A 16,255-nucleotide genomic window follows, 5' to 3' on the forward strand; every position below is an offset into this window, starting at 1 on the left:
TCATCATGTTGTTTCCAATTTCCACCCCTTCATTTTCACGATTCATCCCTGATTCTTCCATTCCTCGACTTTTCGATCTCCATTTCTAGGGATAGGCTATCCACCAATCTATACTAAAAGCTCCCCAAGAATGGGGAATCTTAAGTCAGCTAAGACATTCTCAAACGTTTTATTTATTTCAAAGCCATTTAAACCCTATTCTGTCACCTCTGGAAATGCAAACATGTTAAATGCAGCATTTAAAATATATTCATAAAGTTGAAGAGAAAACATTCTTTGGACTATATATAAGACTCCCACAGCCAATTTGACTACACTTCCTATAAGGTTGCTATTCCATTCATGCAGCTTTTCCCTTTCTGTTGTATCTGTTCCGATGATGCAACCTTCCATACTAGTGCTTCCAATATTTCTTCCTCTTTACTCAGCCAGGGATTCCCCTCCACTATGGTTGACATCGTTCTCGAGCATGACCGTCCCATTTCCCACACTTCAGCTCTCACCCCTTCTGCTCGCTCCCAGAGTCACAATAGGATTCCTCTTGTCTTCAGCTTCCACCCTACCACCCTCCAAATTCAATGGATCATCCTCTGCTATTTTTGCCACCTGCAGTGCAATGTTACCATCAAACATCATCTTTCAACATTCTGAAAGAACTGTTCTCTCTGCAACACCCTGGTCCACTCTTCCATCACTCCCAACAACCACTCTCCTACACCCTGCGACTCCCTGTGCAGTCACAGGAGATGCAATGCCAGCCCTTTTGTCTCTTTCCTTCCCACCAGCCACAGCCCCAAGCACTCCTTACAGATGAAACAGCAGTTTCCTTGTACTTCTTTCAACTTAGTATACTGTATTTGCTGCTCATGATGCATTGGGGAGACATTCTCCTGAACACCTCAATTCAGTCCACAAGCAAGATCCTGACTTTCTGGTCACTTGCCAATTTAATTCTCCATCCCACTCCCATGCTGACTGCCCCCCCCCCCCCCCCCACCCCTACCTCAGGTTCCTACATTGTTCCAGGAAAGCTCAGTACCAGCTCATGGAACCATACTGCGCCTTTTGTTACGACCAGGGCAGGAGAAGTGCACTGAATTCCTCTCGTTCCACTTCTCCACAGGTCACAATATACATTTAAATGTTTACCCGGTTACCAATACAACCAACTATATACTCTCTTTTTATTTCAGAATTAAATCCACCAATCAGGTTTCTTTAATAAACACAAAATTATCAATTTATTATAAAACAAGACATATTCAGTAAAGATGCAAAGCATGAACACACAGATTGAAATATAAACGTTCCCTTTTAACTTAGCCCAACACACATATACACACACACACCGGTTCAAGAAAAAATGAAGAGGTTTTCTCTGCAGAGATTGCTTTACAAAAAAAACAAAAAATATTTTGACCAAATACTTGTTGATTCTTGAAGGAAAAAGATAAGATGTCCCCTTTCTGGCATCCCAAATACGTGTAGATAGCTGTCACTGGGATTTTTTGGAGCAGTTCTCTTCAGGCAACATTGAGGATTAGTCTGGTAGGCTTTGCAGGAGAAATGCAGCATCAGGGGTTTCAGCTATCACACACTGGATTCTCTGAGAGGGGGAGAAAGGATGAGCTGGGTGTTTCTCTCAGCCTGCTGCAAACCCAACTGACTTAAAACAATCCAAAATGAAACTAACTCTTGACCACCATAAATCTTGACATGTCACTTCTCTGTAAACAACTCCCCCCAATCACCAAGGCTACTTTTGTTTATTTAGCTTAAGACATGGGACAACCAGTAAGGGTTGTTTTTAACCAGAAAGCTGAAGTCCAAAAGTCCTTCCAGTGACCATTTAAAAAAAAACAAAGTCCATCATCTATGGAATCGCTTGTCCTTGAAAGGAATGCATTTCCACAACTTTAAAACATGAATCCTCACAAAAAAATATTTAAAAATAGAAGTACTTTCATAGCACCTCCATTCTTGGAGGAATTAAATGCTATTTTTAAATGTGTTTCATTACAAACAGTGGGGAAAAAAACTTAAAACACATTTACACACTCCTTCCCATTCACTCTTTCCCTGTAACTAATACAATTATGCCCTCTACCACCTTTGTACTCCGATAACACAAAGGGGAAAGTTAAATTCTAGGCAAAGCATCAGCAATTGCATTGTTTTTCCCCGCAATGTGGATAATCTTTAAGTATTGACAGGCAGAGAGATCTGGGCGTACAGGTCCACAGGTCACTGAAAGAGGCAACGCAGGGGGATAAGGTCGTCGAGAAGGCATACGGCATGCTTGCCTTCATCGGTCGGGGCATAGAGTATAAAAATTGGCAAGTCATGTTGCAGCTGTACAGAACCTTAGTTAGGCCACACTTAGAATATTGCGTGCAATTCTGGTCGCCACACTACCAGAAGGACGTGGAGGCTTTGGAGAGGGTACAGAGGAGGTTTACCAGGATGTTGCCTGGTCTGGAGGGCATTAGCTATGAGGAGAGGTTGGAAAAACTTGGATTGTTTTCACTGGAACGACGGAGGTGGAGGGGTGACATGATAGAGGTTTACAAAGTTATGAGCGGCATGGACAGAGTGGATAGTCAGAAGCTTTTTCCCAGGGTGGAAGAGTCAGTTACTAGGGGACATAGGTTTAAGGTGCGAGGGGCAAAGTTTAGAGGGGATGTGCAAGGCAAGTTTTTTACACAGAGGGTGGTGAGTGCCTGGAACTTGCTGCCAGGGGAGGTGGTGGAAGCAGATACGATAGCGACGTTTAAGAGACATCTTGACAAATACATGAATAGGAAGGGAATAGAGGGATATGGGCCCCGGAAGTGCAGAAGGTGTTAGTTTAGGCAGGCATCAAGATCAGCACAGGCTTGGAGGGCTGAATGGCCTGTTCTTGTGCTGTACTGTTCTTTTTCTTACTTTGTTCTTTGTTAGGGCTGCAATAGTAAACTCCATCGAAATAGTCTGGTAACCTGGTCTTTGAATTTTTCCACAAAGAGTTATGGTCAGTATATACCAGTGTCTCTTAATAGTCATGGCAGAATATATACTTCAAAATGTTTAAGAGATGGTAGTAAGCCCAAGGTTTCTTTTTCCACTGTTTATATCTCTTTTGGTGTCTATTTAGCTTTTTGGGAAAGTATCCCACTGGCCTTTCTACGCCCGATTCATCGTCTTGTAACAGGAGTGCACCAACCCCCCGGTCACTAGCATCAATGGCTGCCTTGAAGGGCTTAGTGAAATTTCGGGGAGCCAACACAGGTTCAGTAATCAAAATGGCTTTCAGCCTCTCAAAGGATGCTTGGCACTCTCCTGACCACACTATCTTGGCTTTCCTTTTTTTTGTAGCAAATCTGTCAGTGGAGCAGCTGTAGTGCTAAAATTTGGTACAAACCTGTGGTAGAAACTACACATCCCCAAAAACTTCATGATTTCTCGTTTAGTTTTAGGGGCAGGGAATTCCATCAATGCTTGTACTTTTGCTGTTCTTGATAACACTTGTCCTTGCCCTACTATATGCCCTAGGTAGATTACCCACACTTTTGCAAATTCACTTTTAGCAAGGTTTACCACTTAATCAGCCAACTGTAATTTTCTAAATAGAGCTTCTAGTTGTTCCAAGTAGTCTTTCCAAGTATCACTGTCTACCAGCACATCATCAAGGTAAACAACACAGTTAGGAACACTGGCTACCACTTGGTTCATTCATCTCTGAAATGTTGCTGGGGCATTTTATAGCCCGAATGGCATCACTCGGCATTGGAAAAGACCATCTGGTGTGACAAAGGCCAATATTTCTTTAGCTCGGGGTGTTAAAGGAACTTGCCAGTATCCCTTTAACAAATCTATTTTGGTAAGAAATGTGGCACTGCCAACTCTGTCAATACAGTCTTCCAAGCGAGAAATTGGGTAGGAGTCTATCTTTGTTATTGCATTAACCTTTCTATAGTCTACATAAAATCTAGTTGAACCATCCGGCTTAGGTATTAACACCACTGGGGAACTCCAGCTGCTTTGACTGGGTTCAATTAGGTGGTTTTCCAACATATATTGGATTTCTGCTTTCATCTGGGCCTGTTTCTCTGGACTTAAGCGATAAGGACGCTGTTTTATAAGAGAGGATTCTTCTACATCCACATCATGTATGCCTAACGTTGTACATCCTGGTTTATCCCTACCGACTCCTTTAAATGCTGTGAGTAGCCTTGTTAGGTCTTCTCTTTGTTCTACATCTAAATATGAAAGCATAGTGTCTAGTCTCCCTAACAATTCAATATTAGCTAACCAGATAGTAGGAGGTTCAAATTGAGAATCGTCTAGGCCTCCTTCTGACTCATCCTCACTATCCCTTTCATCCTTCACTGTCCCTACTACCAAACATGCTTGCTTGCTTATCCACCTGCCAGCGGTGATATTGTTTCAACATATTCATGTGACACAGCCGATTCTTTTTCCAGCGATCTGGGGAGTCAATCAAATAATTTACTTTTCCAATTCTTGTAACTACTCTATATGGTCCTCTGAACCGTGCTTTCAGCGATTCACCCAGTAAAAGCAGCAATACTAACAGCTCGTTCCCTGGTTGAAATGTTCGGGTCTTGACATGCTTGTTTGCCCATTTCTTCATAGTTGTTTGGGAAGCTTTAAGTTGTTCCTGAACCACTTTACAGGCTCTCATGAGCCGCTTCCAGAACACAGATACATAATCTGACACGGAAGATTCGTCCCTCTGTTCTAAAAACTTTTCTTTGATTAGTTTTAAAGGACCACTACCTCATGTCCATAAACTAATTCAAAAGGACTTATTAGGTGAATCCCTCGTGGCAAACAAAAGAGATTTCAGCCCTTTGTCTCAATCGTGGGGATATTCATGACAGTATGCCCAGCATTGTTTTGAGGGTCTGATGGTACCATTCTAAAGCCCCTTGTGTCAGTGGTAAGCGAAAGACTTTAACCGTGTTAAACCCAGATTACTCATAACTTCCTGAAAAATTTTAGACATAAAATTGGAACATTGATCTGACTGATTCTAAGTCAGTAATCCATATTGAGTGAAGAACTGAGTTAACTTCTCTACCACTACCTTAGCAGAAATTATTCCCAAGGAAGTGCCCTCTGGGAATCAAGTAGCCATATCCATAATAGTGAGTATATATTGATATCTCGCTTTTGTTTTCAGTAAAGGTCCCACACAGTCTACCAACACTCTACTAATTAGTTCCCTAAAAACTGGTATGGGCATTAGAGATGCCGGTTTTATGGCAGGTTGTGGTTTTCCCACAATTTGGCACGTATGGTACGTTTTACAAAACTGCACCACGTCCTTGAAAAGACCTGGCCAGTAAAAATGTCGACTTATACAAGATTGGCTTTTACGGATCCCCACATGTCCCGCTATAGGAATTTCATGGGCTATCCTTAATATTTCCCAGCGATACTTGGGTGGTACCACTATCTGGTGAGCAACCGTCTAGCCTTCATCTGCACATCTGTGTGGTATCCACATCCTCATCAGAATCCCATTTTTAATATAATAGCCTTCTGGAATTCCCTTTGCTTCAGCTTCAGTTAGAGTCAATTGTGGCACTTTACTTAACTCTGGATCGGCTTGCTGAGCCATGATCAGAGAAGACTTACTGAACGTTTCCTTTGGATTATCCAAATCCCCAAAGAAAGTTTCAGATATTTGGCGATCTGTGGTGCCAATTTGACCTCCGACAATGGAACTTCTTTAGCCATTGCTCGGGTCACTACATATGAAGGAAAAATCCCTGGAAACTTTTCCTGCAACTGCTCTGTCTCTTTGAATTCATTTGGTCTTTCCATGACTACTGGAGAAGCTACTACCTTTGCTTCGGCCAAATCATTCCCCAGGAGTAGGTCAACTCCAACTACAGGCAAACAATGGACAACTCCTAAAGTTACCATTCCAGATATTAGGTCACACTCCTAATGCACCCCATACAAAGGTACGGGTATATACCATTCACTAAAACCTTGGCATTCAGTGCGCTCTCTGGTAAAAAAAAAGTTATTCCTTTCCCCCAGCAAAAGAGTTTGGGTGGCTCCTGTATCCCTAAGTATAACTATAGGTTTACCTACCTCACTTGAGGGATAAGGAGTTACTTTTCCTTTTGACAAGAATTCCCTATAACTCTCAGGTTTCTTGTTCACGTACTTGGCCTTACAGCTGCAGTCAGAGCAACAGCTTGCTCAGTTACACTCTCAGTCAGGGCCCCTTTCTCTGCATTGGCCTTGTGTACCCGAATAAGTCCCATGGGTTTACCCCACAACTTCCAGCATTCTGCACCAAGGTGTCCCACCTTGTGGCAATGGTAACACTTAGGCTTTCAGACCTCACTTTCACACTCAATATCTTCCTTTCTAGCCTGAGGAGAAAATCTCAGGGCGTTCCCAGCTATCCCTTCTTGTTCCCGGCTACATACTTTCCTTTCACCCTCCCACCTTCTATCCTTCTCGGGTTTGTGGGAGTGATCCAAAAAGGGTTTGGTCTTGTAAACAAGCTCGTAATCATCAGCGATCTCAGCTGCCTGTCTGGCTGTTGAAACCTTCTGGTTCTTACCAACGGAGGGAGTGAATTTTTAAATTCTTCCAGGAGAATCATTTCCCTAAGGGTCTCATACGTGGCCTCTACCTTTAGTGCCCACATCCAACGATCAAAGATAATTTGCTTTACCTTCTCAAATTCTATATAAGTCTGTCCAGGCTGTTTCCGGTGATTCCAAAATTTCTGCCTGTAAACTTCAGGGACTAACTCATAAGCAGTGAGAATTGCCTTTTTTGCAAACTCAACCTGCAGAAGCCTCCTCATAAAGCAAGGCATAATCTTCATGAGCTCTGCCCATCAACCTGCTTTGCATAAGCATTGTCCAGCTTTCCTTCAGCCACTTCATCTGTCTGGCTATCTTTTCAAAAGAAATGAAAAATGCCTCTATGTCCTTTTCCTCATACTTTGGGAGGGCTTGAACAAATTTAAACAGCTTTCCACTGGATCCTGGACTGGAATCAGATCTTTCCTCACCAGAATTTTCATCAAGGTCAAGGCCACCCTTTTTGTTAGTTCTAGCTTTTTCAATTCGAATACCCTTTTTTGCTCCCTTTCCTCTTTTTCAATTTTTCTTTCTCTTTTTCTCTGTCCTGCCTCTCTTCACTTTCCTTTTGAAATTGTGTTCAAGTTTTTTCATTTCTTTTTCCTGTTCAAGCTCAAATATTTTTCACTTCCAATTCTTTTTCCTGTTCAAGCTGCTTCATCTGCAACTGAATTATAGCTAATTCAACTGCATTATCATCTGGATTGCCTTTTCCTTCTTCCAATTTCAAATGCTATGGTATACCTCAATTATATCTGCTTTCTTAGCCCCTGGTTTTAACTCGAATGCCAACTTTTCTACCAATTCCTTTAGCCTAGCCTTGGTTGAGTTTTTCAAATCACTCAAGGATAAGTCCTCCCTCCCCAGAAAGGTCGTAGCAACTGACAAAGCCATTCCGGTAGTGTAAACTATAATGCACAGGAAACCTGGTGTTTTCCTTTTCCCCTTTTCAATTATTATTACCTCCCTTACAATTGCATATTGTTGACTTTGGGTTATCCCCAATTACATGTTACTACCAAGGCAGGAGGAATGCACTGTCTTTCTCTAGTTCAACTTTTCCACAGGTCACAACATATATTTAAATGTTTACCCAGTCACCGATACCACTAATTAAATACTCTATTTTTATTTCAGAATAAAATTCGCCAACTGGGTTTCTTTAATAAATAACAAAAGTATTAATTTATTATAAAACAAGATGTATTAAGTAAAGATGCAAAGCATTAACACACAGTTTGAAATATAAAAGTTCCCTTCTAACTTAGCCCAACACGCACACACACACTGGTTAAAAAAAGAGATTTTCTTTCAGAAATCGCTTTACAAAAAAAAAGACAAAAAATACTTTGGCCAAATACTTGTTATTTCTTGAAGGAAAAGGATAAGGTATGGAATGATATCAGTTGTCCGTTTACTGGCATCCCAAATACACGTAGACAGCTGCCACTGGGATCGTTTTGGAGCAGTTCTCTTCAGATGACATTGAGGATTAGTCTGCCAGGCTTTCCACGAGAAATGTGGCATCAGGGGTTTCAGCTCTCACACACTGGATTCTCAGAGAAGTAGAGAAAGGATGAGCTGGCTGCTTCACTCAGCAGGCTGCAAACCCAACTGACTTAAAACAATCTAAAATGAAATCAACTCTTATCCACCATAAATCTTGACATGTCACTTCTCTGTAAGCAACTCCCCTGAGTCACCATATCCCTGGTGTTTATTTAGCTTAAGACATGTGACATCCAGTAAGGGTTGTTTTAAAACAGAAAGCTCAAATCTCAAAGTCCTTCCAGCATCTATGGAATCATGTTAGTGTTCCAAAGGAATCCATTTCCACAATTTTAAAACACGAGCCCTCACACAAAAAAATAAAAAATAGAAGTACTTTCATAACACTTTAGATTAGGAACTTTACAACCTTCCAGACTCAACTTTGAGTATAACAACTTCAGATCATAACCAGTATTACCACTTATATTGGACAACAGCTGCTGGTAATGTAAGATGGCTGCAACAGAACTGCTGGAGGTGGAGGAGGTTTGGGGTGGGGTCCTCCTATTGATACACAGCCAACAGGGTGGTCCACACCCCTGGAGTCTACCCACCTTCCACCACATTCCCAGGCCATGGGAGCTTTCTGCTGTTTGCCACTTTTGCCATGCTTCCCTCCTCCTTGCTATTCTGCTGTAACTATTTACACCTCCTCTGGATCAATGTTCCCTGTAACTTCTGTTTGCATGTGTACGGCCGCCTTGGTGCACTGTGCAATTCTTTTAAGATTGATGCATGGCCATACATGCATGCATCTTAAAGGGAATCTTCCTTTTGTGTGTGACCTGTTTATTCCCTGTGGCACATTCCTGTTTGCTGCATAGCTGTCCATCCGTAAGCTTAGAGTGATCATTGCTCTGGACACACCTTTTGTTTCTTTCCTTGTCTCACTAACACCCCCTTTTTCCTTGTACCATCATCCCTTTTGTCATTTAATCACTCCTGCTTTTTACCCTATCACCACCCCCTGACTTTTTTCCTGACTCAGTCCTTATAGAGGGTGACATCTCCAGCTTCTTCCAGCTCTGATGGAAGGTCATCGAATTGAATCATTAACTCTGTTTCTCTCTCCACAGATACTGCTAGACTTTACTATATTCTAGTTTCACCAAACCTGGAAACTAGTAATTAGGCAAGACGTTTTCAACTGGACTTCCTCTAACTTAGTTCTACCTGTATCATCTTTGCAGATGATTTTTTTCATTGGAATAATTATAATTTCAAATGCATTAAAGAATAAGTGAAGCATCATCCATTTTATGAACCATAGTGATGTGATGTTTTTTCTTTTACCAGTGGATTTGTTGATAGAAGTCTTCCTTTGGTTAGTTTCTACAAAATACAAATCAGAACATCCTAGATTCATTTATAGCTGACCCATTATACATGCTGGTATCTAGAGTGCAGTCTTTTTGCTTTATATTTAGTATGTTCATTTAATTTGCAACTCATCTCCATTATTTTCTTCTTAATTATGTTTAGGCGTCCCCCTCCAGCAGTTCCTGGAAGACCTACTTCGTAAAGATACTAATTTAACTTTATATACATGTTTATAATGTATTTGTATTTTTGATTTGTTTTATGTCATGAAATTGCACTATTTTCCATGTATATATCTGTTACTTTTATGCTGATAATAAACCCAATTCAATTCTAAATTATAATGTGCATTTGGTTTTGACATTTTAATTTTTGTTGTTGTATGCCAAAAACAACTTGCATTTATATCACACCTTTTATGACCTCAGGACGTCCCAAAGTATTTTACAGCCAATGAAGTACTTTTGAAGTGTAGTCACGGTTGTAATGTAGGAAATACAGCAGCTAATTTGCACACAGCAAACTCCCACAAACAGCAATGTGATAATGTCCAGACAATCTGTTTTAGTGATGTTGATTGAAAGATAAATATTGTTCAGGTTATCAGGTATAACTCCCCTGGTCTTCTCTGGAATAGGTCCATGGGATTGTTTACATCCACCTGAGAGACCATACAGGGCCTCGGTTTAATATCACATAGGAAAGGCAGCACCTCCAACAGTGCAGCAATGAAGTTTCAGCCTAGGGTTTTGTGCTCAAGCCTGGAATGGGACTGAACCTACATTCTTGTGACTCAGAAACAAGAGTTCTACCAATTGAGCTATGGCTGGTAAGTGTCACCCATCAAAGTTTAGAACATGACCACACACAGCCTACATATTCCAAATGTACACTGACAACAAGGAACCTCAGCCTCTTTGAGTGCGTGTCTGAAAATTGTGGCATAGTGCTCATGATATATTGGCCAGTATATCAACATTAAGGCAATGGCCCCTCCCAACAGCTGAAAAGTCGGGGACAAGCCCGCCTCCGCCAGGCTTGGAAGCCACGCTGTTATTTTATGTGGCCCAGGCCCTTAATCGGCCTCGGTCGGGACTTCCGCCCCTCTGAGATAGGAAGTCCCACCTCTGTGTTGCTGGCCAATCAGAGGGCTAGCATCTCTTCAGTCCCAGCAGTGCCAGCCGGAGCAGTGACTACCGCTGAGACTGCACCCAGCGAGAGAAGCCATGTTGGATACCAGCCTGAGAGCAGGTAAGTGGAGATCAGGCCTTGCCGGGAACAGTCAGCCAGGCCATGCCAAGATGGGGGTGGATTGGTTAGCAGGGCAGGAGGGGTAGTTTTAGTGGGGGCAGTCCATGCTGCTGGGGAGACCTTCCGTGGGCCACAGAGTACCGGATCAGGAGAGCCTACCCCACCCCCAGCCCACAAGGAGGCCGCCAGGTATTACTGGGTGGCCTTGTCAGGTGCTGAAGTACCCGTCCGTCGGTGGTAAGATACCAACTAATTGGCCATAAAGGGCCTCAATTGGCCTGGGGTGAGCGGGCTGTTTGCCTCCTCACCCGCCACTGGTAAAATAGCAGCAGGGAGGTGGGTAGATGACAAGCACGGCAGCACCCTTCACCCCCGCCTCCCACATGATTTTGTGCCCCCCCCTGCCCCCACTTCCCAGCCTGCTCCTGGGGGTTGGGGCAGGGTGTAAAACTTCAGCCACCAAAAAGCTGAGATGAAGTAAATGGAATGCAAGGAGATTTATTTGACGTATTATCAGCACAAACTAGTTGAGATGAATGACCAATTTCTGTACTGTATATTCGATGTAATTTTCTAACGTGCATTGACACTGGTGGATGTTTCTCACCACTGGCACTTACCCAGAAAATTACCTCCATACTCTGATTATCAAGGTTGATGAGAACATCTGTCACAGTTTAAGCAGGAATCTGTCAAATTAACTGTACTTGGGAAAGCAAATTGTCAAAACATCATGTGGGGCAGATAGTGTCTTAATGCCATTAAAACAAAATTATGCCATTTTATACTTTTTTAGATTGAGAGTAATAAGAAATAACAGCATTTTCCCCTGAATTTTATGAAAATCAGTTCTTCATAAACTACATATTCTGCCATTAGAATGGAGTGTGGAGTTTGCAAGTTCTCCCTGCGTCTGCGTGGGTTTTCGCCGGGTACTCCGGTTTCCTCCCACCACCAAAAGACTTGCAGGTTGATAGGTAAATTGGCCATTATAAATTGCCCCTAGTATAGGTAGATGGTAGGAGAATATAGGGACAGGTGGGGATGTGGTAGGAATATGGGATTAGTGTAGGATTAGAATAAATGGGTGGTTGATGGTCGGCACAGACTCGGTGGGCTGAAGGGCCTGTTTCAGTGCTGTATCTCTAAAGAAAAATAAATAAAAAATAAAAAGAACATGTGAGTTTAAAATGAACTCTACATATATATCATGCCAAAATATGTTAAAGTTCTTCATTTAGTGAAGTCCTTTTTTGAAGCGGGGTAACCTTTATATGGGCAAATGTGGCATCCATTTTACACCAGCTACATTCCACTTGCTACAAATAACGATAAGATAACTTTTGTTGGTGTTGTTTCAGAGGGGAATGGTGACTAGAACACCATGAGAACTTCCTGTTTTTCTTCGTATAGTACTATGCGATCTTTAACATTCATTTGAACCCCAGACAGGACCTCCAGTGTCTCATCTGAAGGATGACACCTCCAACATTGCAGCAGCCCCTCAGTACTCAATCTGTAGTTGCACATCAGGGGCTTTGCTCCGTTGCACCAGTCTTGCTGCATACATCTTGTTCTTCCTTACCAACAGACTTTCCATTGTCAAGACAGGATGACACCAGACTTGGACCAGAAAATTACTGTAATAACATAATCTGTGTTATCTAAGCACAATGAAAATTTTTGTAACAGAGCCTGTGCAATTTTAACTTATAGCCATTTATATATAGTTTGGCAACTACTCTGAAATAAATTCCAAAGCAGGGTCCCCATCGATGTCTAGGACCCTTCCACTAACTAATTAGTCCATGCTGTTTTTCAGTTCAAGGTGTTTATTATGTATGTATATTCATTTTGAAAAGCTGAACTGGGAGGTGGGGGAACACTGTTGTGGGGGGTGGCGGGGGGGCAGTGTTGAGATTGTTGAAGAAGATCATTTGTAATGGTTCCACTAATTCCAGTTAACGTTTTTAAAAGCAGCAAGATTGTTTATTGTCTACTTTTCATGAGCTATGAGCATTGGAGAATAACCATTTACAGTAGTCTCAGGGAGGCCTTATATGGAACTATTCCTACAACCTTTTCATGTTAGATGGAATGGGGGTCATTTATTGATTTAACAGATTTGCATTATGTGGAAACATAACATTTTAAACAAGTTATTTTATGGTAATGTATAATTGATGCCTATTATTTGTTACTATTTAATAGTGAGAAATAGAGGGAGAGTACTCTTAGTCCTTCCACTGTAATGTTTCCTTGGAAACTGTATGTATGAGGGCCACTGTAATGTTTCCTTGGAAACTGTATGTATGAGGGTAGTTGATGGCTCAATATTTAAAATTTGAACCTGTGTGCTCTTTAGGAAACATATAAATGCCAATACAATGGTTGTGGAGACTCCTAAGAAGATTAATTATAAAGAGGAGATGGCAAGTACCTAACTAATCTTTGGTTTTGTTGGTTTTAAGGGGTATACTAATCATTACATATATAAAAATATAATTGAAAGGACAACTAAAATTTTTGAACCTACATAAAACTGTCTTTTGGATTTAAAACAATCGGCCTCTTTTTCCTTCAAAGGTTTACTTGCTGTATTCAGCTGTAGTTGAATTTATTTTGTAAAGGCATTCCTCTGTTTCAGAATCAACCCCCTAAAAGTGCATCTTTCATTTAAAAAAATGGTGAGACCACATTGCAATCCTGCAGAGAATGGCACCTCACAATACGAGTTCAGACATACATGTGGCAGTGTATGTTGACATTTAGTGTGCTGCACTACCATGCCAACCAAGACTATTCCCAGTTCACAGTATAATCGAAACTTGGTGAGTTTTCTACTTTTTTGCATTGCAGGCTTCTATTACATTATGTCATAAACAGGATAGCCCTATACTTCAGATAAAAGCAGTCTTGCATTCCATTGTCGAAATATTTCAGGCCTCTTGTTCCCTACAACAGAATTTGACTTTCATCTTTCCCTTGTTGCCTTCTCCTCTCTTTTTTCCACTTTTGGAGCTCCATATTTCCCTATAAAGCAGCTATCAAAGGAGAGTACAGGAAGTAAGATGGTTTCCTGTGTATCTTCACAGTATTGAGACTGTTCCAGCTCAGCTAACAAAATTCTGTGCCAAAAGAGGAGTCATGTGTTTAATTTTCCTTCTTCAAGGATAAGACTTTCAACTTGACTGAAATCGAGAAAAAAAATCACATCTTTGTCCAAAGTGCAAGTAATAGTGCTGGATCCGCATTTATTTCAAGAGACTAACTATAGTATTTACATTCTGTTATGACCGAGGTGGGAGGAGTGCACTGTCTTTTCTACTTTTCCACAGGTCACAACATATATTTAAATGTTTACCCAGTTACCGATATGGTCAACCATAGACTCTACTCTTTATCCCAGAATAAAATGCACCAATCAGGTTTCTTTAATAAACAACAAAATTATCAGTTTCTTATGAAACAAGACTTATCCAGTAATGAAGCAAAACATTAACCCACAGATTGAAATATGAAAGTGCCCTTTTTAAATTCCCCCCACACACACACTGAAAAAAAATATAGAAATTTTCTCTGCCGAGGTCTGTTACAAAAACAAACAAAAAAAAATACTTTGGCCAAATACTTGCTAATTCTTGAAGAAATAAGAGGAGATATAGAAGGAAGTCAATTGTCCTTTTTGGTCTGGCGTCTGGCTATACAGAGACGAGTCATTGAGATCTTTTCTAAAGCAGATCTATTCAGGTGGCATTGAGAATTAATCTGGCAGATTTTTCCAGCTTCTCAACAGAAATGCAACACCAGGGATTTTAGCTGTCCCACACTGGATCTCTGCAGGGTTTCTTCAAAGAGGTAGAGAAAGAGGGGAGCTGGGTGGTTTCTTTTTCCTTGGCAGGCAAAACACCAACTTTTTCAAAACAGTTCATACCCCAGATGAACTGAAAACAATATCTCCCCAAACAAAAAGTCAACCTCCTGACCTCCATAAACCTTGACATGTGGCTTCTCTGTAAACATCTTCCCTAGGTCACCAAGGTTTCTGTTGTTCGTTGAGCTTAAAGCACAGGATTTCTAGCACAGGTTGTTTACAAACAACATCTCAAGTGTCTTTTCAGTGAACTTGGTAAAAAAAAACACATCCATGGAATCTTTTCAGTTGTAACACAAGTCCTCAAAAATAAAATATTAAAAAATGGAAGCACTTTTGTAACAATTCCAAGGAGCAGCACTAGTCCACCAAGCAATGCCTGTGAGAACATAAGAAATAGGAGCATGAGTATACCACATGGCCCCTCAAGCCTGCTCCACCATTCAACATGGCCGATCTTCCATAACCCTTGATTCCCTGAGACCAAAAATCTGTCTATCTCAGCCTTAAATATACTCAACGATAGAGCATCTACAACTGTTTGGGGTAAAGGATTCCAAAGATTCACACCTCTCAGTCCTGAAAGTTTGACCCCTTATCCTGAAACTGTGCTGTATGTGTTCTAGATTCCCCGGCCAGGGGAAACAACCTTTCAGTGTCTACCCTGTCAAACCCCTTCAGAATCTTGTATGTTTCAATGATATCACCTCGCATTCTTCTAAACTCCAGAGAGTATAGGCCCAATTTACTCAGCCTCTCATCATAGGACAACCTTCTCATCCCTGGAACCAATCTAATGAACCTTTACTGTGCCACCTCCATGGCAAGTATATCCTTCCTTAAATATGCAGACCAAAACTACGCACAGTACTCCAGGTGTGGTCACCCTAAAGCCCTATTTTTATACTTACTTGTAATAAAGGCCAACATGCAATTTGCCTTCCTAATTGCCTGCTGTACCTGTATGCTAAATTTGTGTGATACGAACATACATACAAACAAACAAACGAATTAGGAGCAAGGGTGGAGATGCAACATCTTGTCCCATGACCACAGTTTTCTTGATGCTTATAGTGAAGGAGAACAAGTAACAGACATGGGAGAGACAGTCCATGAGTCTTTGTAGCTGAGTTTCCTAAGGAGTCATTCACATTTCAGTGTAACATATAACCAGTTATTCACACTGCCAGACTACCATTCAATGCTTGATCAACTTAAAAAAACAAAGGTTGGGGAAATTTGTGTGAACCCCAGCTCTTCCTGAATCAAAGATAATATTAGTAATATTTACTGGCTTGGGGCCAATTAGCAATTCTTGGCTTGTTTCCAAAAGCCAAAAACCAAAACTGAAATTGGAGTTAAAATTGGCTGTGGTCCAACTATCTCATAAGTCTTCAGTGTGACACACCACCTTTCACCTTCCGTTTGCCATTAATATGTGAGTCACAGCATGCTCATATATTAGCATGGATAGAGGATTGGTTAACAGACAGGAAGCAGAGAGTAGGGATAAATGGGGCATTTTCAAGTTTGGCAGGCTGTAACTCATGGAGTGACGCAAGGATCATTGCTGGGGCCTCAGTTATTTCAATCTATAATGATGACTTAGATGGAGGGACAGAGAGTAGTGTATCCAAGTTTG

General features: G+C 41.3%; 1 protein-coding gene across 4 annotated transcripts in view; it reads left to right on the top strand.

The window, feature by feature from the left end:
* Positions 1–16,255, top strand: part of dnm3a (dynamin 3a) — a 369,313-nt gene that overhangs the window by 323,935 nt on the left and 29,123 nt on the right. For 3 of the 4 annotated variants that reach the window (XM_068037795.1, XM_068037794.1, XM_068037796.1), the window contains one exon: positions 9,651–9,804. The exons of the other annotated variant lie outside the window; for it this stretch is intronic. Coding sequence is in view for 2 of the 3 variants with exons in the window: in XM_068037794.1 (XP_067893895.1) it covers positions 9,651–9,690 (40 nt within the window). In the remaining variant the exon portion in view is untranslated. Of the gene's footprint in view, positions 1–9,650; positions 9,805–16,255 lie in introns of those variants that run through there. 4 annotated transcript variants of the gene reach the window in all.

Source organism: Heterodontus francisci, chromosome 8 (genome assembly GCF_036365525.1).
Source record: "Heterodontus francisci isolate sHetFra1 chromosome 8, sHetFra1.hap1, whole genome shotgun sequence".
In the NCBI taxonomy this organism is placed as follows: Eukaryota; Metazoa; Chordata; class Chondrichthyes; order Heterodontiformes; family Heterodontidae; genus Heterodontus; species Heterodontus francisci.